This window comes from Atractosteus spatula, chromosome 14 (assembly GCF_055471065.1).
Source record: "Atractosteus spatula isolate fAtrSpa1 chromosome 14, fAtrSpa1.hap1, whole genome shotgun sequence".
NCBI classification, from domain to species: Eukaryota; Metazoa; Chordata; class Actinopteri; order Semionotiformes; family Lepisosteidae; genus Atractosteus; species Atractosteus spatula.
In genome coordinates, this window is record NC_142719.1 from 295,562 (window position 1) to 323,381 (window position 27,820).

The 27,820-nt window shown below is 52.9% G+C and overlaps 1 protein-coding gene across 5 annotated transcripts; it reads right to left on the bottom strand.

Moving 5' to 3' along the window:
* Window positions 1-1,935: 1,935 nt before the first annotated feature.
* On the bottom strand, window positions 1,936-27,776 carry LOC148820312 (protein argonaute-3). Of its 5 annotated transcripts, none has more exons than XM_088932021.1 (19): window positions 27,178-27,776; window positions 19,734-19,905; window positions 19,388-19,508; window positions 18,639-18,847; window positions 18,270-18,406; window positions 17,454-17,588; window positions 17,276-17,363; window positions 16,911-17,058; window positions 16,447-16,566; window positions 14,681-14,803; window positions 12,432-12,565; window positions 11,757-11,941; window positions 11,461-11,620; window positions 10,806-10,896; window positions 10,455-10,649; window positions 10,107-10,241; window positions 9,613-9,714; window positions 9,221-9,420; window positions 1,936-9,136 (listed from the first exon to the last, which is right to left on the bottom strand). In XM_088932021.1, the coding sequence occupies exons 1-19, from the start codon at window positions 27,194-27,196 to the stop codon at window positions 9,028-9,030; spliced, it is 2,583 nt and encodes an 860-aa protein (XP_088788147.1). In that variant the 5' UTR covers window positions 27,197-27,776; the 3' UTR covers window positions 1,936-9,027. The 5 variants fall into 5 exon arrangements, with proteins under 5 accessions (XP_088788147.1, XP_088788146.1, XP_088788144.1 ...); XM_088932020.1 differs by having other exon boundaries at window positions 14,660-14,803; XM_088932022.1 differs by having other exon boundaries at window positions 1,944-9,136; window positions 12,432-12,592; window positions 14,660-14,803.
* Window positions 27,777-27,820: the final 44 nt, after the last annotated feature.

Genomic DNA, 27,820 nt, shown 5'->3' on the forward strand with positions numbered 1-27,820 from the left:
CCCATTCTGAGGCATGTCAGTGTCTTTCTGTTCACTAGGAAGGCTGTAGTAAAACCAAGTAACTAAAAATTGCTTTTGAACCTCATAATTTGTTAGGTCATGAAAAAACTGATTAAGTTTAGCAGAACATGTGAAGGTGAGTCACAGCATATTAACACAACTCTGTGTGCACTGAAAAAGCAAGTTCAGCACCAGCTGAAACACTATTTCTGTTATAAGCTGAAAATGTTTACTCATCTCTCGTCTCCGACCACGAGCACAATCAGACAATGCCAGATCCTCCTGCTGTTGTTCCCGAGAGTTTGGGATACAGAGGCTGCAGGTCCAGGGGTCCTGCGAGGACACGACCGCAGTGCAGCGGGACTCTGTTCAGGGCTGAAACCCCTGCGAAGAGCTTCCACTAGCTGCGGGACATGAGACTTGCACCTTGCGTAGTAATGTCTGAGACGCGACATACGTCATCTTGAAAGTATTTTATTAATAATGACAAGTCAGGGAAACGAAACATTCCCTCTTTCAAATACTAAAAAAACATGACATGTCCCTTTTCGGAGGTGAAATTGGTGTTTCTTCTATGTTCAATCGTTGATTTTTGTTTTGTTTTACCCTGTCAAGTTCTCCAAACTGTTTGTACACATGGACACGGAAATAAATCCATGTCACTGTATTCTGTCGGGAGTGTACCTACAGTATATGATTCCATTAGTAAGCGACTGGGGCACCTGTCGGCACCACCTCACACATTAAAAAGATGTTGCCTTGTACAGATCATCCTACGGTCCTCCTTACTTTCTCGTCGCCTGATGGTGCATTTCGACTTTTTTCAGGGCTTTCTTCTGGCGAGTTTGAGAAGTGAGCAGTTTTCTCTCATTCCTTTTGTTATTCGCCGGTAGCCATCAACTTCACACAAAAAAATCTCCACCTCCGCATCTTGCCTGCGCGTCAGTGTTGCTAGTAGGGAGTCCTGTGTCCACTGCCAAAGTGTCTCCTGGGCGTAGCGCACCGAGTGGAGTACCCTAGGTGCCTATGCGCCTCTCCGCAGGCTTCTACTCTAAAACCCTTGAAGTCATGAACTGTATTGCATTTTCTTTCCCGCTATAATAGTTATATTAATAAAATAAATTACTTAGAGAAATTAGAGCTGCGTACATATGTAACTGCTGTACACATTTATTACAGCTCTCAGTCAGTACAATACCGGAATCCAAGAACACAGACAAACTAAACGCGCTCAAGACGCGCCAGGTGCTGCTGAATTCGCGCAGGAAAAACTTACCTGAAGTTCTACAATCCCTGCGTCCGCGTTCGACTCGCTGCTGCGGTTTCTAGAGTCGCCGAGCAAGCGGTCTGTCTCCAGGTAACACAGAGGACGGGAGCCGACCAGCAAGGCCGGCTGCTTAATAATTACAACTCCATAGCAACCGCTAACACAACAGTGCAACGCGACGCCGACGGGCCTGACTCGGTAGGGCTGGGCCGGTGTTGAGTGTCCTACGCTGCTACCTGACTCTCTCTTCAAAACCGTTTGTCCATTGTTTTCGACAAACTGTACAGTAAGTGTAAAGCACACAAAAAAGTCTTGGCATTGAGAGTCAGAATTCAATGTATAAAAGTACATTAAGCAAAGATCCTTTATGCAGAGCTATTTCATAGAATATCCACTGCGTAGTGAAACTTTCATTGCTATGAACAATAAGAACGCCGATAAGACTAGAATTACCTTTAGGAGCTTTGTGGTGTTGTCCAGCTTGCTCAGTGAGAGCCTGTATTCACTAAGGATTTCCACCTTAAAGTTGTCTGCTTTGAGAATAATGAATTTTAATTCTTTGTGTCTTGCTGTGGGCTCCAGTTTTAACAAAAAGCATTTAGCTGCGTGTCCTCAGAATCTCCCGACGCCTATCGATGTTTCTGAAGCAATCAGTAACAACAAAGATATTAAAGCAAAGCTTTTTATTGCAAGTATTAGTGAAAGTTACACTTCAAACTGAAGCAAAGCAACACTAAAGGCAATAAAACTAAAATATTACAATAAAATAAAGACATTAAAAAAGACCTGTTGGTACAACAGAGAATCCTTGCAATGTACAGAGTAAGAAGGGGTACAGAGCCCTGTGGCTCCAAGGCAAGAAATGTGTTGCTCAAACTCCCACTGGGCAGCAGTGCAGTTTCCAGAGAGAGCAGTAGCTGTATAACTCATTACTCTGAGACACAGAGGGGACCGCGGGTCAGCTCTGTCCAGAGATGCTGAGCTGTTAAGCAGACAGGCCCTGCTGACATCTCTGACATGGATGCACAGAGCAAAGTGCGAGTCAGCCTGCTCTCCTGAAAGAAGCCCTGCCACTCCAAGATCTCAGAAAAAACTGAGGCTTTACTCATCCCTGTCGGCTTCATCACTGGCATTTTTTTAGCAAAAGCACATTTGTAAACCTTCAAACCAAAGGGAGACACAAAACCTGTTTTTTATTAAGTTATTTTGTTATTTCAGTTATTGTAAAGGTTTGTCAAGGATGATACCCTGGCTTCTCTCAAGAAACAGCTGGATGAGATCCTTGGATGAACTGGCTGTCAAACAGGCTGGAGGTGCCGAATGGCCTCTTATCCCTTGTTACCTTCCTTACATTCTTACTTCAGCTTCTAAGGAAATTCCGGTGTGATGCACCACAGTAATGGGAGCCCTGTGATGAAAATGAACACTTCCCCGAGTTCAGACCAATGGCAGATACAGAGGAATGCCAATCTGACACTGCAAGCTCCCATGATGCCCCTGGGCCTGACCAGAGGTGTCCTGAGAGCGCCCCAGTCCCCATGAGAGAGGGCATCGACTCCAGGACACCTGCGATGAGCATGTCACCACTGAGACAGCAATGTTTGTACATCTCAATCAAATGCAACTTTAAATACTAATTTCAGAAACATATCGTTAGTGTAGTCCACAAAGTAAGGAAACAAAAGGGATAAAGCACACTACAAACTAATTTAGAGATGAACATCCTCAGAGGGATTTAGGGCCCAACAAAAACTACCTGAAATTTTGAATGTTAATAAGCTAATTAAACTAAGATTATAATTGGTACCAGACAGATTTCACTCAAAGATTAATTTCACAATTCCCTGTATAGCAAGGCTTGTAAGAGCGAGTAGTCATCGTGAACGAAACTACAGAGAGGCACAGGGCTGCCGGAGGGCCCCAGTACTGCAGTGGGACCTGGGGGACTAGGAGCGTGATTGAGAAGCAGCAGTGAGCTCACAGGAGCTGCAGCCACTGCCAACAGGCCATCAGTGCCACCTGAACCACGTGCAGGGAATGGTCATTCACACCACTACGGCAGCTATTCACTGTCTGAAAGTGGCAACTCTATGATTAACAGGGAGCTTTAAACTAAAGAGGCTGTGTTCAGAGTAATCCCTTGATTCAGTTCTGCACATCCCAGACCACTCTCCACTTCCAAACCACAAAACCATTTGACTCACATCTATTTCTCTCCACTGTCATGAGCTTCAGCAGTTACAAGCTCTGCTGGCTGCTTGTAAGCTCACTCTCAGCCTCACACATTGCACCCAGAGCCCAACAGTAAGACCCATCTGAGCCTGGCAGCTGGGACACAGACCTGCACCTACGGGAGTCTGTCCGTCTTCAGGAAGGAGTTAGTTTCTCCACCAGAGGCTGATGGAGCACACTTTAAGAAGCCCAGGGAGGGGTCTCACCACCAGAAATCACTTCTTATTGCAATGCTGTTAGACTGTGCCTAACAATCTTATTCAAAATTAATGAGAATAACCTAAAATAACACTGATTAAAAAAAAAGTTTATATGATGAGATCTGCTAAGAAAAGAATAACTCCATACCCCATGCAATTCTTTCACTCTCAAGACATAAAAGAGCAACTCAATAACAGAAGGACTATAAGATTAGCATAGTAGGACAGGGTTCAAGACAATACTATCCTCATAATACAGGCACAGGTCTCTCTAATATATAAACCCTAATAATCTGACTTTTATTAGTGATGAAAAGATGTCAGTCTGGCACTCCAGAACTGGAGCAGGCGTGACTGTTAACAGGTTAAGTATTTACACATCTGTAGTCTAACTAGCTGGATTAGTGGTTAAAGAAAAGCCAGCGAGTCAGTGAAGACTGACCCACTAGCACCTCGAGTGTAAAACACAAATACACACATAAAACCATTAAGGCTGAGGCTCATGTCTGAGCGGAATGAGTTTTGCTGAAGGCGCTAGTGTACACAGAGTGTGTGGACTGGGCGGTGCAGTGATGCTGTATCTTCGCATCTATGACAGGCAGCAGGCAAGAGGGCTCACCGATCACTGCCAGCGCCCCCAGATCCGCTCTCCGAGCACAGCCATCCAGCAGTCACAGACTTGCGCTCTCCGCCTGTCAACCAGATTGCTGTTTTACAAAGAGACCATGTGACAAGGCTATCTGGGAAATTATCTACATCACCTCCTGCCCCTCTCTAGTGTGTATGTCCTCACAGACAGCACGTTGCCAGCTCTCCAACAGCACAAGTGCCCACCTTCAAGCCAACACAGGCATGTGAAAAGAAAGCAGCTGTATCTCCAGCTAGCGCCGCCCTGCTGACAGAGTACTGCACAGCACTCACACACCCTTGGCAGCTCACAGCCAGCGACACCTTCCAGTTCTTGTGCTTGTACGTGGGGAAGCGTCCTGTTCCTCCAGGCCCCTCACTGAGCCTGCAAGGGCGCAGCAGGCCCAGCCCAGCATGAAGGGCGCCCCCTGCTGGACAGGTGCCTCACAGGAGACCAGCCCCTCCACCACAACTGAACTCACAGAAACTCCAGCACACAGACGTGTGCAATAAATACACTAAGAAAACAATAATGCAAAAATAAAATGACAAAAAAATAAAGGCTCATCTTAGGACAAGTTTCGAAGTCAGATAAGTGTTATTAAGACAATATTTATTATTATACTTAATCTAAAATAATGATATTCATCAGGCATTATCAAGCGCATTATACTTTAACCAAAGCAATATTTACTGTTCTTTTTTTAGTACAATATGCAGCATACCAAGGTTACTGAGGTGCAGTGTTTAATTATCTATACCATCCCTCGTGGGCGAAGGGCACTCACCCAACACAGCACAGCTTGTGGGCGGACCCACAGGCAGTACCGTGGGACCGGTCCCAGAAAGACCGGCCTTGGCGTTAAAAAATATTCTAAAGACAGCTTTTTAATACAGGGGAGCTAAGAGTTTTATTAGAGAGAAAACCAATCTTCCTGGACATTTTCAGATCCAAGGCCAAGCAGTCCTAACCTAACCCAAGTGTGGAGCACTTTCTGGAAGCTGCTGCTACATTCTGCCTGTGTCGTGCACGCAGTCAGAGTGCACCAGACACCCGCAGTCCTTTCCCCACACGCACGCGTCACTCGCTACAAGCGCCTAGCTTTCCTTCAGCCCCTCCTGCTCTGGTCTCTCTCTCGCTCGGAGCCCAGCTGCCCACTGCTCTGGGCCAGACTGTGTCAGGTGAGCTGCCATGCTCTCCGCCCCGTCCCCCACAGCTCTTGGTCCAAACTCCTGCAAACCCGCCGCAGCACAGCTCAGCGATACTGTCGCGTTCTTGGAATTTACAAATGCTAATCTACAGAAAATATGTTTTGTGTGTGTGTTAGTGTATTTCTGTAAATGTGTTTGCATCGTGTCTTTCAGCCTCTTGACATTTGGAAAATAAGATTAATATCGGATGTCTACAGCACCATCTTCTGGAAAGGCACTTTCTGTGGACTGCTCTGCCAAAGGAAAACCCCTGGATGCCAGAAGAAAAAAAAGACATGTGTCACCTTTAGCTCACAAAGCACTCAAATCTGAAGTCATCCTAAAGGAGCCCAGTTCCTCCAGTCAGTTCTCAACAGTTTTTGGGTCTCAGCTGGGGATGAAACTGCATTGCTGTGTCACCCATGCTGGCTCGACGCCTCCGTAGTGCCGAGAGATACAATCGCATCACCTCTTCCGTCACACCCGCGTCGAGCACAAGCCTCAAGCAGCACGGGGAGCCTGAAAAGTGTGTGCTGGGCACAGAGACTGTAGCGGGCCGTTCACCGAAAAGCTTCATCCCTCACAGCGTCACGCGAGGTGACATTGTAAGGAGAGAGCTATTGGTAGAACATGAGCTAACAGTGCAGAAATTTGTTGAACTGAAAATGTCAGAGACGCATCCCCTAATAAGCAACAGATGGGACCAGCACTCAAAGCTCAGCCTGTCCATCTCTTCAGTTTCTGTTCTGGCTCTGAACTGCCCAGCACTGGAGAAGCAACAACAGTTTGACTGGTTCTGCTTAAGGAAATGCCTTCTTACGACCTGATCAGCACTCCAGCAGTGCGGCTGGGGCCTGGAGGGGAACGCAGAGCGAGAGACGTCCACAAGGCGCACGACAGAGCCGGACTCCCAGCCCTGCGGTAACAGTCTGGACTCAGCAGCAGTGACTGCAAACGCCTCCCTCTCCCACATGCAATTCCAAAACAGAAATTTTACTTCCACAAAATACATCAAAACAGTCTATTGCATTATTTATATCTTGATTTCTTTAAATTTGTTAGCAAAAATAAGTGGTGTGCATTACATCATGTAAAATATACAAATATATTCCACTCTGGTTAAACAATTGACTAAAATGAAACTGCTTCATTTTAACGCATTGCACTTGAGGCAGCAGCGCACAGGGCTCTCAGCACATTTCTAACAGCTCCTGGCCATCGGTCCTGTCACCCGCGCCACACTACACCCTGCTGCGCAGTGGCACCGTGCCACAAATACGAGCCTCTTCTTGTTGGCCGTTCTGCCACTGGAGTGGAGTGCGTTACGGTACCTTAGTAAAGATTCTCACTGGCATTTTAATCTTTGAATGTAATGTAAACCCGCCCACCCACCCACAGTACCCCATGAGGTCTGTCATGTCTGTCTGTCTAACGGAGGAGGAGCAGAGTTCCTGCGAACAGCGGGGTTCTGTCCACCTCTCTCCCGGCTCCCACCTCCTGCAGGGCGGGTCTGCCCCACCTCCTAGCACCAGTCCTGTGTTCGGTCTGACATTTGCATCTTTTAGTGCAGTAAATTGTCTCACTCTTATTTTCTTAATTTATACGTGCACATACAAATATATAAATAAAATAGCAGCTAAGTCAGTTTTACGTGGCTGTGAAAAATGCCTCAGACTCCACACTCTACATGCTGCCACTATGCAAAGGCATGAAGAAGCACTTTCTCACAGAGGCAGCAATGAAGGCACCTGACACTGCTGGCTAGCTCTGCTGTCCAGACCCGCACTGTGCCAGGGGGCCCAGCTAGCACAGCCTGTGTGCCACTGTGAGCCAGGACACAGCAGGGCTGGAAAGAAGCAAAACCTTTCTGCGATCGGCACACAAACCGCAGCAGGGCGTCTGACTCAGTGCAGGATGAAAATGGTAAAGAAAAATAAGTTACAAATCTCTGCTTTCCCTTCACCAGTTATAGCCAAGGCTCTGTTCTGAGTGTTGTCTCTCAACATTAAATGAAGACAAGTCACCCCAGCCTTTCACTCGGGTTTCAATATCTCAGAATATCAATGAAAAATCTCCACCGCGCCCCAGCTGTTTGTTACACTCTACAAAGCAGGCACTTGAATTCCTCCATCATGGAGAGGTACAGAGGTCTGAGCATCATGTCTCCACAGGGAGAGGAAGCCCCTGAACTCTCTTCAGCTCATGAAGAAGGCTCCAAAAGTGCTGTGAAATTCTACTGTGGCTTCCTACGACTTAGTGCCTTGAAACAGAATGGGCAACATTTCAAACTGAGTGCTCGCTTTCCTGTAAGAAGAGAAATCCTGCCACTGCACTAGTGAAAAACAAAAACAGTGTTGACCAGTCAGGGCTCTGCCCTGGACAGAGATGTCCAACCAAGGCCCTTCCTGGATAAAGCCTGTTCTTGCAAAATGCCTTATTGCACTATAGAAACAACATCATGTCAGTTTACAGCCAGAAACACTGGACAGCCATACCCACACTCTGACAAACAAACAGAAAAAAGAATGCTGCTCTATTGACTCCACTAATATTAAATTAATTAGGCTTAATTATTCTAATAAATACGAAGAGGAAAAACAAAACAATCATCTAAATGACAAACATTAAAAAAACAATCACATTGCAAAGTTCTGAATGAAAGCTTACAGACCAAGGGGACCCAGACTATGGCCCCAGGCTGCTATTATTACTGAAAGACTGTGCACTCCTCCTCATGCGGATGACCTGCTGATCACCACCAACCTGCTGAAGCTTCTTCGGCCTCGATTCCCTAAGCAGGGAGGCTTCAGCGGCTCTCCTCAGGAGCACTGACGCCTTGTCGCCTGTGGGTGGCACTGTGCTCACAATAACATCTAAAATTATTTGGTGGAAATGAAAGAGTGCAGAACTGACCGTCTGACACTCTCACTTCTAGTAAGTCACCATTGGCTACAAAACAAGAAGAGAAGAGAAAAAGGAAACTTGTGCTCTGGGCTGATCCTACGGAGCAGACAGCGTTGTGAAAATCCATGGGCACAGGCGGTGCTCGACGCCGGGTTTGGCAGGTCCGTGTTTGTATCTGGCAGCGGCGAACATGGCTGAACACCAGTCAGCTCCTGCAGCCGGAGCCGGACACAGCTCCTCTCGGCCAGCTTGGAGGAGAGCACCAGCTTCCTTTTCCTTCTGAACTTAAACCAAAAAAAGTGCTGCCATAAAAGTTGAGGTAAAAACATGATGAAAACAGGGACTAAAAACAAATTAAACAGACGAGAGAAGCGCCTCCCACTGCAGACAGACAGACAGAGGGGCAGGGGAGGGCTGAAAGCGGTTGGCTGGCTTCATATTGCATAAGAGTGCCGGGTTCCTTTTTAAAAAGCAGCAACGCATCCTCCGGCCAGCCCAGGGGCTCCTCCGTCTGCACAGTGTTCGGGTACGGTTCCACTGGAAGGTGCGCCCCGTAAACTGACCCCCCTGGAAACACAGGCTGTGTGGCTCGGCTCGGGGCGCGGCTCAGGCGAAGTACATGGTGCGTAAGGTGTCATGGTGAATCTGCACGGCCTTGGCCAGGGCCTGGGGGTCCCGGCCGTTGCTCTGCCCAGACACGTGGCTGCCCTCCGCACTGCAGGGGGGGGGAGAGCGGTTAGGAAACAGAGCGCTACACTGAGACCGAAGGACACATCGCCGGGCTGCTCCCCGCTCTCACCTGTCGTGCTCCTTGTCCACCAGGTGGTACCGGGCGCGGAACGCCACCAGATGCGCGTAGTAGGCGGGCGCAGGGATGGAGACGGAGCGCGTGCAGCGCACATAGGTGTGGCACAGCTGGTAGGTGAGCAGCTGGAACTCGTCGGCGGTGAAGCAGTTGTCATCCCACAGGACGTGGTAGTGGGAGGGGCGGCTGGTGCCCTGCGGAGAGGAGGCACATTATCCGGCTGTGACACAGCTCAGAATACTATCAGCAGGGCGTGCAGAGCAACCCCCAGTATTGCAGGCGAGGCAGCGCAACACTTCCTCAAAGCAGCTCTGTAAGGACGCGGCGGAACGGCGGCACCCAGGGCTGAGCGGTCCGTTTCCAGCCGCGCAGCCGCGGAGAGGTACCTGTATTCCAGCATGGCTGCAGAGGTAAAAGTCGAACTCGTAGGGATGCGTGATGTCCGTGTCCACAGTCGTTCCAGCAGGAATGTTTCCGCTTCGCCCCACCTGTCAGACACAAGGACAGCGTCACTCACCCCAACCTGACTGTCACCGGCTGCTCCTGCAAAACTGTATTCCACACACTAACCCCAACCTGACTGTCACCGGCTGCTCCTGCAAAACTGTATTCCACACACTAACCCCAACCTGACTGTCACCGGCTGCTTCTGCAAAACTGTATTCCACACTCGCAAACAACATTCCTAATGAAAAAACTCAAAATGGAGAGACAGGCAACATGGCCTGCATACAATAACCAGCCTTACTGGACACAAACCATCATCGAAAATTTAAAAAACTAGTTACTACAACACAGCAAGTGTTTCAAAAGGTAGCATAAAAGTATTGCTAAAAATGTAACTATACTGCTTCAGCACTTGCAAAGCAACAAGACTGACCCTCTCGTTGCGGTCAGCGCAGAAGAGCCGGGTGTGGTGTCTCTTCTGCACCACGATGTAGGTGATGCCAGGCTGGTACTCCTTCTCCAGGCTGATGCAGGCCTCTCTGATAGCCAGCAGCTCGTAGTACAGCACCTGCCAGTGACCGGGCAAGACACAGGGAGAGAGAGGGAGAAGTAATGTGGAGCCTTGATGGAAGTGCCAGGATCACCACACAGAGAGACAAACCGCCCCTGAATGGAGCCCTGATCTTGCCAGAGTTTAAGATAGATAGATCCTTTATTGACCCGTGAGGGAAATTACAGAAGAATGTGGAAGACAGAGCTGGAAACGTGATCCCAGACTGACCTGTCTAAACTGTCCCTCTGACACACCATCCCGATAGAAGATGATCCGGGTGGGTTTGTAGCGAGTCGACTTGTAGAACTGGATCAGCAGCTCCCGAACCATGGAGGCCAGGTCCTGAATAATCTCCTGTCGAGGCCGCTGAACTCGCACTGTGGCACAGTACCGGCTGGGGTGGGCGTCCATACTGCCCACCACCTGCGAGACAAGAAAGACCAGAGTCAGCAACCAAGGCTGCACCCTGGATCAGTCCTCTACTGCCGTGCTTTAGGGCACTGCAGTCCCCCTCTCCACTTCCTGCCTCCGCACAGACCACAAGCCAGGAAGCGAGGAGGGATGGGGGACTCAACTTACTGCTGCGATGGAGGGCTTCTTCCCATCCCCTGCGGGGGGGTGCGTCACATCCGCCCCCAGGAAGATCACCGGCTGCTGGAACACGGAGGGCCTGAGGGAGAGAGCAGGTTGGGTAGAGAGAGAAAGAGTCCGTCAAGAACGAGACAAAACAGCCTCCCCCCAAGACACCGACCTGACCTCGACACAGGGAAACACATTTAGTTTACCAAAGCCCTGCGGCTTTCAAACGAAGCCTGACTACAGAGAGATTAGTCAGCTCAAACACAGGACCTGCTGTCAAAACGCACTGCCCTACAGATTCCGTTCACACAGCAGGAAGAGGAGTCATCACACTCTCGTTCCCAGGTCTCCTCCTCAATCTGCTCCAGTTTTCCAGAGTCACTGACTGAGATAAGCATACAAGGCTGCTCACAGTGAGGAACTACAGACTACTGCAGACTGCACTGATCTCATATCAATAACTGTGCAAGCACACCTCTGGATCTTCTGAAGCACACACCAGACCAAGAGACTCCCTGAGCCCTTCAACCCCTCCCCTGGGGGGGTTCTGTCCAGGCACTTGAGGACGGGAGACCCCCCAGGCCTCTCGTGCACACCCACGACCCCACAGGGCCTGTTACACACCCGTGACCCCATGACCCCCCGGGTCTCTCACCGCTGATGGGGCACCAGGATGTTGTTGATGCCGCCCAGCTTGACGTTGATTTTGAGGCAGAGGTTGGAGAGGGTCTGAGGGGAGGTCTTCACCACGTTCTTCACCTGGACACACTGGGTGGCCATTCCCAGCAGAGTGTCTCCCACCCGCTTCACCTCCGCTGGAGACAGACAGCGAGGGGCAGAGAGTGAGGGGAGAGGCAGCGGCCAGCAGGAGCACGAGCAGCACAGAGGGGAACAGAGACCGAGCTGGGCAGCGAGACGGAGAAACAGACACATGGCTCCAGGCAGTCGTACCGTAGACTGGAGTCTTTCCTGGGAGAATGACGATGATGAGCTGCAGGCCTGAATAGGTGTTCTTCAAGTGGCGGAACATGGGCTCCACGCTGTCGGCGCCCTGCGCGTATTTACAGAAGCACGGCTGGCCCTGGATGGGCATCCCCGCGTCCTTCGAGATCTTGCGCAGCTGGTCTGTGAAACCCCTGCACACACACAGAGAAAGAATGAATAACTCAGGGAAAAGTATAAAGAAAATGATGATAATGATGATGATGTTTGTCCATTGTGCACTTTGATTTTAAATCAGACAACAAGCAGAATTCTTCAGAATTAATAGCAAAACACAAACCTGAGGACACAAGCAGAAAGTGGAACTGGAAGTGCGTTTAAAACAGACAGCAGGGGGGCACTTAGTTACACAAAAGGTTGTGGGGGTATGGAACAAACTAACCACCCACGTGGTTAAAGCCAATATCCTGCCTTCTTTTAAGAAACAGCTGGATGAGATCAGGGATCAGTTAACTACTAACTACCAAACTAGAGGGGCAGATGGCTCCTCTCCTTTGCATCCTAATGTTCAGCAAACCAAGACGTATTGAGCTCAAAATCCCGGAGACAGAACTAGCTGTTGATTATTTAAGAAAAATGTTAATTTGTCATTTCAGTTCCAATTAAAGCGAAAAGGAATCTTACTTGAGAATCTCCTCACGGCACTGTCTCTGCGTGGCGAAGCAGGCGATGGCCCACATCTTGATCTCCACCCCCGTGTGGAACTGCTTTCCCCGCATGTCCCACACGCCGTGGCTGGGCGTCGCCACCGTGCGGTTCTGAAACAGCAGCTCGGGGTTGATGTGCTGCCGCACAGGAAACACACAAGCCCACACAAACCCAACAAGCAAGACTCGCAGAGACACATACCTGGGGTCACACACAAACCCAACAACTAAGACATGCAGAGACGCACACCTGGGGTCACACACAAACCCAACAACTAAGACATGCAGAGACGCACACCTGGGGTCACACACAAACCCAACAAGCAAGACACGCAGAGACGCACACCTGGGGTCACACACAAACCCAACAAGCAAGACACGCAGAGACACACACCTGGGGTCACACACAAACCCAACAAGCAAGACACGCAGAGACACACACCTGGGGTCACACACAAACCCAACAAGCAAGACTCGCAGAGACACACACCTGGGGTCACACACAAACCCAACAACTAAGACATGCAGAGACGCACACCTGGGGTCACACACAAACCCAACAAGCAAGACTCGCAGAGACACACACAAACCCAACAAGCAAGACTCGCAGAGACACACACCTGGGGTCACACACAAACCCAACAAGCAAGACACGCAGAGACGCACACCTGGGGTCACACACAAACCCAACAAGCAAGACTCGCAGAGACGCACACCTGGGGTCACACACAAACCCAACAAGCAAGACACACAGAGACGCACACCTGGGGTCACACACAAACCCAACAAGCAAGACTCGCAGAGACGCACACCTGGGGTCACACACAAACCCAACAAGCAAGACATGCAGAGACGCACACCTGGGGTCACACACAAACCCAACAAGCAAGACTCGCAGAGACGCACACCTGGGGTCACACACAAACCCAACAACTAAGACATGCAGAGACGCACACCTGGGGTCACACACAAACCCAACAAGCAAGACACGCAGAGACACACACCTGGGGTCACACACAAACCCAACAACTAAGACTTGCAGAGACGCACACCTGGGGTCACACACAAACCCAACAAACAAGACTCGCAGAGACACACACCTGGGGTCACACACAAACCCAACAAGCAAGACTCGCAGAGACACACACCTGGGGTCACACACAAACCCAACAACTAAGACACGCAGAGACGCACACCTGGGGTCACACACAAACCCAACAAGCAAGACACGCAGAGACACACACCTGGGGTCACACACAAACCCAACAAGCAAGACTCGCAGAGACACACACCTGGGGTCACACACAAACCCAATATCTAAGACATGCAGAGACGCACACCTGGGGTCACACACAAACCCAACAACTAAGACACGCAGAGACGCACACCTGGGGTCACACACAAACCCAACAAGCAAGACTCGCAGAGACACACACCTGGGGTCACACACAAACCCAACAAGCAAGACTCACAGAGACCAACACCTGGGGTCACACACAAACCCAACAACTAAGACATGCAGAGACGCACACCTGGGGTCACACACAAACCCAACAACTAAGACATGCAGAGACGCACACCTGGGGTCACACACAAACCCAACAACTAAGACATGCAGAGACGCACACCTGGGGTCACACACAAACCCAACAACTAAGACATGCAGAGACGCACACCTGGGGTCACACACAAACCCAACAACTAAGACATGCAGAGACGCACACCTGGGGTCACACACAAACCCAACAAGCAAGACACGCAGAGACGCACACCTGGGGTCACACACAAACCCAACAAGCAAGACACGCAGAGACACACACCTGGGGTCACACACAAACCCAACAAGCAAGACACGCAGAGACACACACCTGGGGTCACACACAAACCCAACAAGCAAGACTCGCAGAGACACACACCTGCGTTCACACACAAACCCAACAACTAAGACTCGCAGAGACACACACCTGGGGTCACACACAAGCCCTGGACACGCAGACACACACAATACCCTGGACAAACACCTCTTTCTGTTTGCGAGAACCTCCACTGCATATTCACACATACTGACATAAAACGAACAGACTGATCATACAGATAACACACTGCAAACAACAAACAATAATAATGAAACCAATGAGACCATAAACACAAAACAATCAAAGCATCAGCCAAGAACAAGATCAGCAGGATGAGAAGGAAGAGTACCATAAAGAGCTCTGTGCTCACCCTGCCCCCGTACTGCAGCATGGGCGCAGGCAACACACGCCCCGTCACATGGGCCATCTCGTCCCGCACCTTGAACTGGAACTCCTGCACGAAGGGGTCCGAGTCGTAATTGGCACTGCGCACCTGCGGGCACAGACACTCATCAGCACAGAACCAACAGAACCAACAGAACCGCTCGCAAGCAAGGAGGACACCAGAGAGGAAGGAGAGAGAGATAATAATAACAACAACAACAACAACACACGTTATGCTTCAAAACTCTTAAAGCACTGTGCAGTAGTACATGAGCAACACAATGAATGAACAAAAAAACAGAAAAGCAGGGTCGCCCAATAAAACCAAGAGTAAACTAAGTTACACAACAGAAGCGTTAGAGAAAGGAGAAGCCTCCAAGTGTATTTTATAATAATAATAATAAATAATTGCTTACACTTATATAGCGCTTTTCTGGACACTTCACTCAAAGCACTTTACAGGTAATGGGGATCCCCTCCACCCCCACCAGTGTGCAGCCCCACCTGGATGATGCGACGGCAGCCATAGTGCGCCAGTCTGCCCCCCACACACCAGCTCTCAGTGGGGAGGAGAGCAGAGTAGGAAAGGCAATGGTCATGGAGTGTCGACTTGGGCAGCGAGTTTCACAGACGTGGTGCTTGAGCACAGTCTGAATCACCAGATCGCACATTAAGAGCTGGATTGTTCTCTTGTAATAAGTCCTTAAGATATCCATTGCACAGCCCTGGCACTGAACAGGCAGCCCGTTTCCAGAGAACTGGAGTGCTGAAGCAGAGTGGTTTTAGTCACAGCAGAATTCAGGACAAACTGAAGCCAGTATAGTAAATTAGAAGATTTAATGCCAGTACTCTGAAATAAAGACATACATCAATATGTCTGCATCAAAAGGACAAAGCAAGGGTCGTAACTAAGCAAGGTTAAATAGGTGGACAAAACATGAGCTTCAAATGACAACACAGGGTGAAAAGTAACTGCCATTACTGGTCTGATCTTAGAACTGTCAACCACGCTGAAGTGGCCAACTGTGTGATGATGCTGGGAGCCTATATGAGGACAACCTCCACTGATTCCAAAAGTTAATGTCAGAGAGAAACCAGTGTAGAAACCACAAAGGCCCACTGAGGCGCAGGACACACAACAACGTTACAGTGCTCTGGTTCAGGAAGTGTCGGCTCTCGTGTGCGTCTATGAGCCCTCAGTCTCCGGGTTTCATCTTGCGGCCTGACGCAGAGCTCCATCCCCACATTCCACACACAGGCTCTAAGTGCACTGTCGCCACCCCAGCTGTAGCTCCAAGCTATTCTTCCATCCTAAAAATGCTGCTTGAATTATTCCTCGTCAGATACCAATCTTTATTCCAGGCATGTCACTCTTCAGCTTTCACACGAACCCATAATGCTCTCTTAATTTTTGACAAACTATCTGTTGATGGTTTTTTTTCTCCCTCTGCATCTTCCTTCCCCTTTTGCACACAATACAGACAGGTCTCCCCTCCTTACAGAGGAAGTACAACAGTCACTTTCTCGCCTCCTGCACTGAAAGAAGTGGCTGCTTGTCATTTCCTCTGAATGCCAGTCGGCGCACGTGTGCCACTGTCTAAGGAGCATCAAGACAAGAAGCAGAGTGCATGATAGGACGACACACCCTCCGCAGACCGCGGCACAGAAGCCTCTTGCGTTTTTTAACATCCACTCAAAGCACTGAAACACAATTCACTAGCAAAAAAGTCCAGACGCCAGAGATAAACTCACCAGCCGGCTGATCTCCTCCTGCCTGTCGGGCGCAGAGCGCGCTGTGGCTTTGATCATGGTGGAGGTCTGGTTATCCGTCAGTTTCTTGATGCAGCGCTGCCCCGCCACGATGTTACACACCTGTGGGGCACAAGAGGGTCACTGCCCGTCCCCAGAGGGCGCAGCACTCAGAGCCAGGCCCCACTGAAAGACCTGGGCCCGGCCTGGGCCCATCTCAGAGACTGATCACTTGTTCTGGTCTGTTCCAACACAGTGAGGTGACAGCTGAACCAGACTCATCTTCTAAACATCACTCAGAGACGATATTTGGGGACAAATATTTCATATTTGTCTGAATGTGTCACATTTGTCTTCCTCTTGTCTGCTTTCTCTGCCTGTCTCTCACTCTGCTTGGCCAAAGTGCCACAGTCTCACAGCACAGTCTTGTGAAAAAGCCGACAGTGAGGCTCAGTCACCAGTCTTACCTCCAGGGGCAGATAGGTGTGTTTCTGCTCCTGCCCCACCTGCAGGCAGGGCAGGTGAGGGTACTTCAGCTGCAGGTTGTACTTCTCTCTGAAGTACTGGGCCACCGTGCGCTCCACCGTCTGGCCATTCTCCAGCTGCAGGGGGAACCTGAAAGTGAGACACAGGAGCTTGAGGACCTACAGGATGGCCTTCTGTGTGTCTGGAGTTCAGCAGAAACACCTCCTCCCTCACAGGCTCTGGCCATTCCCCACATTTCACGGCAGAGTTTCCAATCTGCGTGAAGGAAACTGAAACTTCCCCCACATTATTCTCAGCAGCAGTGGCGTTATCCCTGTCGAAAGCACGCGGGACTCCCCGGACTCACGTCTGGTGGCTGGCAGGACGGCGCGTCACGTTGCACACACGGTACTTCCGCCGCATGGTCCCACAGTGCGTCACCTCCACCTTCAGGCCTGCGGGTTGCAAGGGCAGAGCAGTGAGACACAGGCGGGGACAGCGGACAGGAGAGGAAGACCGCGGCCCAGCCGCGAGGCCGCACACACCTTTAATCTCTTTGGTGAATTTGACCCGGTGAGAGTCAGTCAGAGGGCGTGGCTGCTCGTCGATATTGTGAATGTCCAGAACCTCGCACATGAACTGGATCACGGGCTGTGCTTTGTAGAAGGCAGTGGCCGACACTGGAGAGACAAGAGAGCCCATCAGCAGCGACCATCTCAGGCAGCGCATTATCACAAGACCGGGAGCAGTGCGTAAAGACTTCATAGGAAGCACAGGGGTTCTGAAGGGAACTATTTAATAAAAACTTAAATAGTTTTTTTCAACAGATAATTTAGGTTTTTGTACAATTTTCAGGCTGAGAGGTTCAGGACAGGAAAACGTATTATTTCAAGTGGCAAACCAGTTTTCTGTTTGTAGGCAAAAACTTAAGACAAAAAACTTGTCTTTTTGTCTTAAAACATAAGAGGAAAAAATGGTTAAAAACGTCAGCTTGACGCCCCGTCTCTTCAGATTGAGACAATCAGGAACGTATAAATCTCTTCTCCCGTAGCGTGTGGGACTGTGGAAACACTAGACTCACAGAAAGCGCTGAATGGCCATCAGGCACTCAAAGCTCTGCCATTCAGGGATCAAACAAAGACTGCCGCCTCGCTGAGAGAGGAGGATCCAAGTCTGGCACCCAGCACCTCTGTCACTCTGCCACACACACAAATCCTCCCTCACATCTTTCGGCACTAAAGACCCTGTCCCACAGGCCCCTCTTGGTCACCATGGCAACCACCCATGCACGGCAACAGCTGCCTTCCAGCTCAGGCCCTCTCCAGCGCCCTCTACTGAAAGTCTCCGGTACTACACCTCACCATCAATGTTGAGCATCATCTTCCACATGGCCGGCCTCACAGACTGGTGGAACCCGAACCACACCTCGCGCCCCCCGCCCAGGGGGTGGTCGTAGCCCTCGGGAGCAGAGAAGAAAGAGCGCCCCACCGGGGTGTACCTGCCCAGGGTGGAGGGAGACAGGGAAGGGGCTGGTTATCTCACAAAAAAACAGACTACATTTCTCTTTCACAAACAGAACTGAGGCTTTCCTGGCATGAATTAGAACCGTAATTGTGAAAGTACAATCATTCCAGAGAGGCCCTCTGTACTATGAAGAGGGAGATCCCATCCACTAGATTTTAAAAAAGACCCCGAGTGATGTCTTTCCAGGCTGGCAGGCAGAAGCTCACTTCATGGAGGGCAGGTGACGGAGCACCACGTCAACGGCGTGCACAGGGTTGGTGCTGATGGGCTTGTCCAGCTCCAGGGGCTCAGGCATGCTGCGCCCCGTCAGGACCTCGTGCAGCAGGTGCCAGCTGACCAGGGACACGAACTTGATGGTGACTTTGAAGGGCCGGTCCTTTCCTCCCTCCCCAGGCAGCGTCACGTCCAGGTCCACCTACAACAAGCACATCAGGCGGTCAACACTCAGCCCCGGGGTCAGCTGGACCCAGCGCCCAGGTGACAGTCAACACTCAGCCCCGGGGTCAGCTGGACCCAGCGCCCAGGTGACGGTCAACACTCAGCCCAGGGGTCAGCTGGACCCAGCGCCCAGGTGACGGTCAACACTCAGCCCCGGGGTCAGCTGGACTGGAAACTACATAAATTTTGTAACCATGCAAAATATAAATAAATAAAATAAAATAAACCCTTAATGTCAAATTGCTTTAACTTATCCAAAAATTATCCTAGCTAAAGGATATTTATAATTAATGGCTTTTAGTTTTACTCAAACAAACAAATAAATATTTATTTTATATTAGTATCCCACCTTCCAGGAAGACCTGGACTGTAACAGACACGTGCCAGGCTGTTTAAACAGAACAACACACATTAAAAGCCGTGGCTGTACAACACTCTTTATAACCGCGTCTGCGATAGGAAAGAACGATGTGCACTAGCAGGCGGCGAAGGCAGGCCAGCCTGGCAAGACTCTCACCCCAGCGGGGGCCACAGGGAGCGGGTTGGCTGTGTAGAGGCTCCTCTTGCCATCGTAGACAGGCCGGCGGTCCCCGAAGATCGTCACCTTGAAGTGCTGCACCATGGAGTCCACCACCTCCCTTCAGGACAGACAGACACTGGCGATCAGGGCCTGGCTGAGCCGCTGATCCAGCCAGCAGCACACAGGCGCCTCCGACTCCGGGGTCTGGATAACTACACCTGCACCTACCTATATTTTCACCCTCATCTAGCTTCGTCTGCAGCTGCCTGCTGGAGGGCTGGGTGGCACTGTCTCCACGGCTAACCCTACCGTGCGCGTGGCGCGGGGGACATGCTGCCCATACCTGTTGACACGCCGCGGACACTTCTCAGGCTTGATGTCGACCTCGTAGAGGTACACGTCCATCTTGGGGATCTCCACCTGGAAGCAGTTGGCCAGCAGCTTGATGGGCTTCCCCATGGTGCCATAGCCGGGGCGCCGGGGCACAGAGAACAGGGACTGGGCCCCAACGGCTCCTGGAGAGAGGAGAGCAGCATGAGGGCAGGCCAGTCCACGCCCACACAGACCACACAAGGAACAGGAGAGTCCGCGAGGAGGTCGGGGTGTACAGGATTGGGGGGAACCCGCAAGGAGGACAGGGTGTCCAGGATTAGGGGGGACAGCCCACAAGGACGGGGTGTCCAGGATTGCGGGGACCCCACGAGGAGGTTGGGGTGTCCAGGATCAGGTGGGGGGGACCATGGGAATGTTGCCCAGGGTGTGAATGTGCTTTCCTCCACATGCTCACTCAGAGCAAGTTAGGAAAGAAACAAAAAAAGGCCAGGAAATGTCACCCTGGACCAGAAGTCGGGAGTTCTGTTCCGAGAGTTATGATTAGATTAATAGCTCTTAACTGGACTAAACACCACAGGCACAGCCAAGAGCCACACAAACACAAAGCCTGTATCGAAGCAAACCTTCAGTTTCCCAACACAGGACAGAGACTCTTCTTCAAATCATACCACCAACTCACAGGTCTCTTCTTGTCGATCACAGCACCAGTCACACGTACTGTAGCTCTGTTCGACCAGTCCACACTGAGGAACAGCACCCTGTCTCCAGCCGCACAGAGACATCACCCTCACATCCTCCACCCCAGCACACACCTCGCCGATCACTTCCCAGCTCTCCCTGTGTTCCTCCGGGACACCCCTGCAGAGGCAGACCTTTCATCAGAGCCAGCACAATCCCTTACTCAACCGGACAAACTCTCATTTTCCTCGACAGCCAACAGGCTTCAGCCACTGCTCCACAGAAGACAGAGAGCTGCAATGAACTAAGACAGGAAGTAACTGAACGATTCTTTTCAATTAGAGTCTTTTTTCAATTAGAGATCCGTGAATTAATTTAAACCAGTGAAGCAGTTGTGCAGAATGCGGAGGGCTGATCAATCCAAGAGTAAAGACTGCAATGATGAGAAAGACAGGGACAGCAGGTGATTAGTCTTATTGCAGGACGGGAAGAGATCAAGTTTCACAAAAGGCTGATCTGCAAACTGTGGACATTACTGCAGTCCAGGACAGGGTTGCGGGCATGTGAACTGGCATGCACACTGAGGAACACGTCAAACATGTCAAACAGCTCTCACTGCAGTAAACAAAGCACCTGGAGAAAGACGAAAAGAATCGTTCAGTTACTCACCGAGTCTCAAGTTGTTTAAATTTATATTTATTTGCTTAAAATATTACTTTTTAGCCTGACTGCCTAACTGCAAAGGCCAATAATATACAAGAAAATCCTTTCCTAACTTATTTAAGAATTTTCGATCCTGAGTGTAGCTGAAACAGACAAGTAAACAGCTCTCCTTGACAGAGCCTCCAGTCCTCAGACCACAGGCTGTGGCCTAACAGTCAAAACAGAGCCGTGTCTGTGAGCTGGCACACATCATAAGTCTGTGTTACAGCACAGCGCAGCGAGGTGGAGAAATCATCCTTATCTCGTCTTCAACTACAATCCTGGCAGATGAAACCAGGGACACTGTGTTTTGAAGGGTCCAGTCCAAGCTGTGGTTTCTCTGCTATGCTGTCACCTTGACCTCGCTCATCAGAGATCGTGTCTAAAATCCTACAGTACCTAAAATCAGCCCTTCTGTGTTTCATATGGGAACAAAATAAAAAGACTTTTGACCTGGAGAAAGAAACTGTACTGGGGGTCTTTGCTGTGCATGTCTCTACTGACATCGGCTCCGTGCCGCCAAGCCAGCAGAAGCACAGCAGCCTCAGTTCTGGCAGAGAGCTGATCCACTCTGGATTCTCACACCCACCTCTGCCACCTGCCTACCACTGCCCTCTGGAAAACCCAAAATGCACTTGGGATATTTTGATTATTGACCTCCCTTTCCGGCTTCAGACTCAAATAAGCATCTTATTAACAAGCTCAGTGCCGCGTCTGACACAGGCAGAGCTGCCCTCCAGAGCTACTCCAGGCTTGGCTCTTGGGCCTGCAAGTTCACTCTGCTCAGTGAAGACAAAGGCTTCAGTCAGAGCAAGTCCTGCCCAGACAGGTAAGAGGGGAGAAGCAGGGCGACACACAGTCATCGCTCAGTGGAGAGGTGTTGTTCCAGCGAGGTGATTTCCCTTGGTACGTACAGCCTCCTCCCGTCAACGGCAATGTCAACGGCTTGCTCTGTCTCCGTGCCAACGGCACCCACAGGCCTCCACGTCACCATGGCAACCGGGTGCTCTGCAAGGGGGGGTGAAACAGGTGTGCAGGAGGAGCTCAGCTCCACGGCACCACTGGGCTCCACAGCGGCTCTGCGCACCTCCGACCGGCAGGGACTTTGCTGCTCTTTACCACACAACCCACAGACTGGAGCACTGCGCGTGTTGTACAGCATTGCCGGTATACAAGACGAGCTTGGGGTTCTGGGGTTTCAGCCAAGAGAGAGGCAGGCCAGGCTCACAGGGAGAGGGACTGCAGCCCCATGAATGAGCTCCGCTTGGCTCTACTGGATTGCTACACACAGGCCTGAATGGAGCCCTCTGTTCCCACAGCACCGCTTAGCCAGTGCGCCGTGACTGCAGGGAAGGGCTGCACAATAAACCATGCTTAGTAGCCGGCGCTGACCCCCGCATCTTACAGCTGCAGGCCGCACACCCCACCAGCAGCGTGGCCTCTGGGCCGGACAGCCAATCGCTGCGCTGAAAAGCCTGAGGCGCGAAAGCCTCTTTCCTGCAGGACTGCCCTTTCCCCTAGTCCCCAGTTCCACCCCGGCCTCTCTCTCCCCTGATCCCCCACTGGGCCCCCGCTCCGATCTTCTCTGGGAGGCCCAGCTCCGCACACAGGACGGAGAGCCCCTCCTCCCTCGCCTCACTGCACAGGCCCAGCCTGCCTTGCTGAGCCGGGCCTGACCCCCACACCCCCACACAGAGCCTGCTCTTCTGCGCCCTGCTGTCCCTGTGCAGGAACAGGTAATGGGCACTGGCCCTGCTACCAGCTTCCCAGCCCGCCGACGTGAAGTCATGATCTCTGAACTCAGCCACCTGTTCTCAGCTGGAAAGGCCATATTTCACCACATGACCCTGCAGCCCCCACCACGGGGACTGAAGAGCATTAATCACACGGGGTTGGCTTGAAAGATATAGCCCAGGACTAACACAGTGGCACACAGAGAGCCCTGCTCTATCTGCAGAAGGGGAACCGGTCCCCTCATGAATAAAGACGGGCCGATCAGACCAGCCCTCCTTCAGCGCAGCTCAACAATAGCCCTGACCCAGAGCAGGCACACTGCACTCTCCATAGAAACACACCGCAATCCGCGGCTCAATACGGGGGCTGACAGGCCGCTATTGTTGCTGCTGTGTGAATGGGCTGGGAAGAGCCTCTCCATTCAAAGCCCTGGGCTGCTCACAGCTCTGGGGAGGCTCTCTCCCAGCCAGAGCCACAGAGGCAGACAGATGGAAAGAGAGAAGGAAGAGAAAGGCCAGCCTGGGAGGCCGAGAGAGGAGCTACAGCTTGTCGCAGTGCCCCAGACTGACTGGCCCAGGTGCTGGGACTCTTCACCTACATCAGGGCTCCAGAACACAGCCAGCCCTCCACAAACACTGCAGGAAACAGCAGGACTGCAGCCTCGGATCGCCAGGCTGGAGGGGCTGAACAGCCTCCTGTCTTCTCTGAACTTTCTTCCACTCGTCTTCTGGTAATAGCCTTGGCTCTCCTGCTCAACACCCACCTTGCTGGTTAACCACTGTCTGCTGCAGACGCAGGAAACACCCAGAACATCCTGCTCACTGGAGACTCCTGACCTTTCACTGTCTCACTGAAGCTGCCCTCCGATTCACAGCGCTAACCATTCCAGAAACTCCCTGGTACACACACCAGCCCAGGAAGCTGCTGAGCATTTCACTTCAGCAAATATTAAGATCACTAGCCAACCACAAATATAAAAACAAAAGTTCCAGTCAGATACAAAAACATTTCACTGAACCAACCAGCACAGAGCTGTGAGGCAGTGTCAGGACAGCTCTGGCAATCCTCACCACTGCAGAGTAACCGGGGGCCAGAGGGCATATTCCCTCACGTTTTTCTCCCTGCAAGGCAGATTAGTATCACCAGAGGGTCAGTGTGCTGGACATCCGTGTCCAGGTGCCTGCAGGTCAGAGTGTGTGGACACGGGCTGTGATCTAAGAGCAGGACAGGGACAGGTGCCCTGCAGCCAGCACAGGAGCAGCTGGCGCCCAGAGAAACAGCACCACGTCAGAGGACAGGGCTGAGTCAAACCTGCACAGGCTGGAAGCAAGCTACTATCCTGCATGAGGTTACAATTACTGCTACCCTTAATGGCAACTCATGCATTTCTTGTACACTTTAAATCATTCTATACTAATGACTAGAGACTACACGCCATTATTCTCACCCTGCTGCAGTTGCATCTGGGCTCATCACTGCCCTGAGACTACTGTTGGTACAGCCACAGGCAGTGCTGGTTGGACAGAAAGTGACCTGTCAGAGTGATCCAACAGCAACTGCCCTGAGCTCAGCCCCAGCAATGACTCACCCAGAATGGCAAGTGACTCAGCGCCCGATTCTTCAGCCCCACAACAGGCACCACACTGGGCCAGGAGATCACTGTCCAAGCTCTCCAGCCCCACAACAGGCACCACACTGGGCCAGGAGATCACTGTCCGAGCTCTCCAGCCCCACAACAGGCACCACACTGGGCCAGGAGATCACTGTCCGAGCTCTCCAGCCCCACAACAGGCACCACACTGGGCCAGGAGATCACTGCCCGAGCTCTCCAGCCCCACAACAGGCACCACACTGGGCCAGGAGATCACTGCCCGAGCTCTCCAGCCCCACAACAGGCACCACACTGGGCCAGGAGATCACTGCCCGAGCTCTCCAGCCCCACAACAGGCAGCACACTGGGCCAGGAGATCACTGCCCGAGCTCTCCAGCCCCACAACAGGCACCACACTGGGCCAGGAGATCACTGCCCGAGCTCTCCAGCCCCACAACAGGCACCACACTGGGCCAGGAGATCACTGCCCGAGCTCTCCAGCCCCACAACAGGCACCACACTGGGCCAGGAGATCACTGCCCGAGCTCACCAGCCCCACAACAGGCACCACACTGGGCCAGGAGATCACTGCCCGAGCTCTCCAGCCCCACAACAGGCACCACACTGGGCCAGGAGATCACTGCCCGAGCTCTCCAGCCCCACAACAGGCACCACACTGGGCCAGGAGATCACTGCCCGAGCTCTCCAGCCCCACAACAGGCACCACACTGGGCCAGGAGATCACTGCCCGAGCTCACCAGCCCCACAACAGGCACCACACTGGGCCAGGAGATCACTGCCCGAGCTCTCCAGCCCCACAACAGGCACCACACTGGGCCAGGAGATCACTGCCCGAGCTCACCAGCCCCACAACAGGCACCACACTGGGCCAGGAGATCACTGCCCGAGCTCTCCAGCCCCACAACAGGCACCACACTGGGCCAGGAGATCACTGTCCGAGCTCTCCAGCCCCACAACAGGCACCACACTGGGCCAGGAGATCACTGCCCGAGCTCTCCAGCCCCACAACAGGCAGCACACTGGGCCAGGAGATCACTGCCCGAGCTCTCCAGCCCCACAACAGGCACCACACTGGGCCAGGAGATCACTGTCCGAGCTCTCCAGCCCCACAACAGGCACCACACTGGGCCAGGAGTTCACTGTCCCAGATCTCCAGACCCCAAGATCTCCAGCAGGCCCCCAGACAAATCCCTGCAGCCACAGCCTGAGCCTGTATGACTGCAAAGAGTCAAGAGTCTCCTCTCTGACAGCAGCTTACCCCTGTGACAGCTCTCCACTGCTGGCCTCGCGCCCACAGCAACCCAGGAGAGAGGTTCCTGCACGTTCATGTAGCAAACCGACAACCAAAACCAGAGCCAAGGCATAGCTGACAGAACCACCCGGACTCAGAGAGAGGCTCCAGGGACAGCGATCGCCCTCCCCAACGGGACAGCAGGCTGCTCAAGAGGATGAGGCCAGCAGGAGTCACCCCAGCTACAGGCTCCCACACCACAGCAGGCAACAGCCACGTCCACTCATGGCAGGAGCCACTCTGGGCCACAGACAGGACACCCCACTCCCACTCTGCCCTGAGCCCTGAGCCACAAACAGGACACCACACTCCCACTCCTGACAGCCCAGCGCTGCCCTGAGCCACAGACAGGACACCCCACTCCCACTCCTGACAGCCCAGCGCTGCCCTGAGCCACAGACAGGACACCCCACTCCCACTCCCACTCCTGACAGCCCAGCGCTGCCCTGAGCCACAGACAGGACACCCCACTCCCACTCCAACTCCTGACAGCCCAGCGCTGCCCTGAGCCACAGACAGGACACCCCACTCCCACTCCCACTCCTGACAGCCCAGCGCTGCCCTGAGCCACAGACAGGACACCCCACTCCCACTCCTGACAGCCCAGCGCTGCCCTGAGCCACAGACAGGACACCCCACTCCCACTCCCACTCCCACTCCTGACAGCCCAGCGCTGCCCTGAGCCACAGACAGGACACCCCACTCCCACTCCCACTCCTGACAGCCCAGCGCTGCCCTGAGCCACAGACAGGACACCCCACTCCCACTCCTGACAGCCCAGCGCTGCCCTGAGCCACAGACAGGACACCCCACTCCCACTCCAACTCCTGACAGCCCAGCGCTGCCCTGAGCCACAGACAGGACACCCCACTCCCACTCCCACTCCTGACAGCCCAGCGCTGCCCTGAGCCACAGACAGGACACCCCACTCCCACTCCTGACAGCCCAGCGCTGCCCTGAGCCACAGACAGGACACCCCACTCCCACTCCCACTCCCACTCCTGACAGCCCAGCGCTGCCCTGAGCCACAGACAGGACACCCCACTCCCACTCCCACTCCTGACAGCCCAGTGCTGCCCTGAGCCACAGACAGGACACCCCGCTCCCACTCCCACTCCTGACAGCCCAGCGCTGCCCTGAGCCACAGACAGGTCACCCCACTCCCACTCCTGACAGAACCAGCGCTGCCCTGAGCCACAGACAGGACACCCCACTCCCGGCTCAGCCCGGTTCTGATCCAAACTCCCTCCCCCCGACGGGAGCCCGAAAAGCCGAGGACAGGACCGCACCGCCCCGCCGGTCAGGCACACCTGGGGGCGACACCTGTCCGTGACAGTGGGCGGGCAGGTCAGCACGGCTCCGCTGCAGCCACGCCACTCGAACCCCCGCCGCGCCACACTCCCACGGCGCCCTGCCTACACTCGGTGGCACACTTACCTGTAGTTCCGATTTCCATTCATGAGGTCTCTGTCCGGTTCCTCGCCGGCTCCTAAATGTCAGGTCCAGGGTCTGAGCTCCAACAGCTCGGTTCCGCTCGGTCCGGTCCGGTCCGGCCCGGCCCGGCCCGATCCGCGCTGATGAGGCCGAGTCCTCCGCGGAGACTCTCCGCCCGGAACACGGGCCCGCTCCCCCGCGGCTCGGTCCGCTGATGGCGACTGCTTCGCGGCCGGGGACCCCTGCGCCGGCCGCTGTGGACGGGCTCTGCGCCGCTGCTCGCCCGGGGCCCTGCCCTCGGGTCCCGCTGGGTCTCCGCGGCTTCGCCGGGCGGGAGGAGGTCTCCTCGGGGTATTTACCTCTCTCACGTCCCCGACGGGCGGCTCGATTGTCTCCCCGATAGTCCGTCAGCGTCTGAGCCGAAAGGCGCAGTTTCTCTCGGCTCCGCGTCCGCGCTGCCCCCGCCGACAGAGCCCGGCTGCCCCGCCGGTGTTTCCCTGCCCCTGCGGCCGCAGTAGCCCTGCTCCTCACCCGGCAGACCGAGGCGTCGCTCCCCGACGTGCTGCTGGTCCGCTGCCCGGTCTCAGTGATCCTCGCTCGGGGAAATCCTGACAGGAAATACCGTCTCTCTCACTAACTGCAGGAA

Excerpts from the sequence above, each read along its gene's own strand:
- LOC148820312 (XM_088932017.1), bottom strand. Across the intron at positions 16,567-16,910 it reads ACACCTATCTGCCCCTGGAG|GTGTGTAACATCGTGGCGGG; the intron begins GTAAGACTGGTG and ends TGTGCCCCACAG. Across the intron at positions 11,621-11,756 it reads AGGAAAGACTCCAGTCTACG|CGGAGGTGAAGCGGGTGGGA; the intron begins GTACGACTGCCT and ends GTCTGTCTCCAG.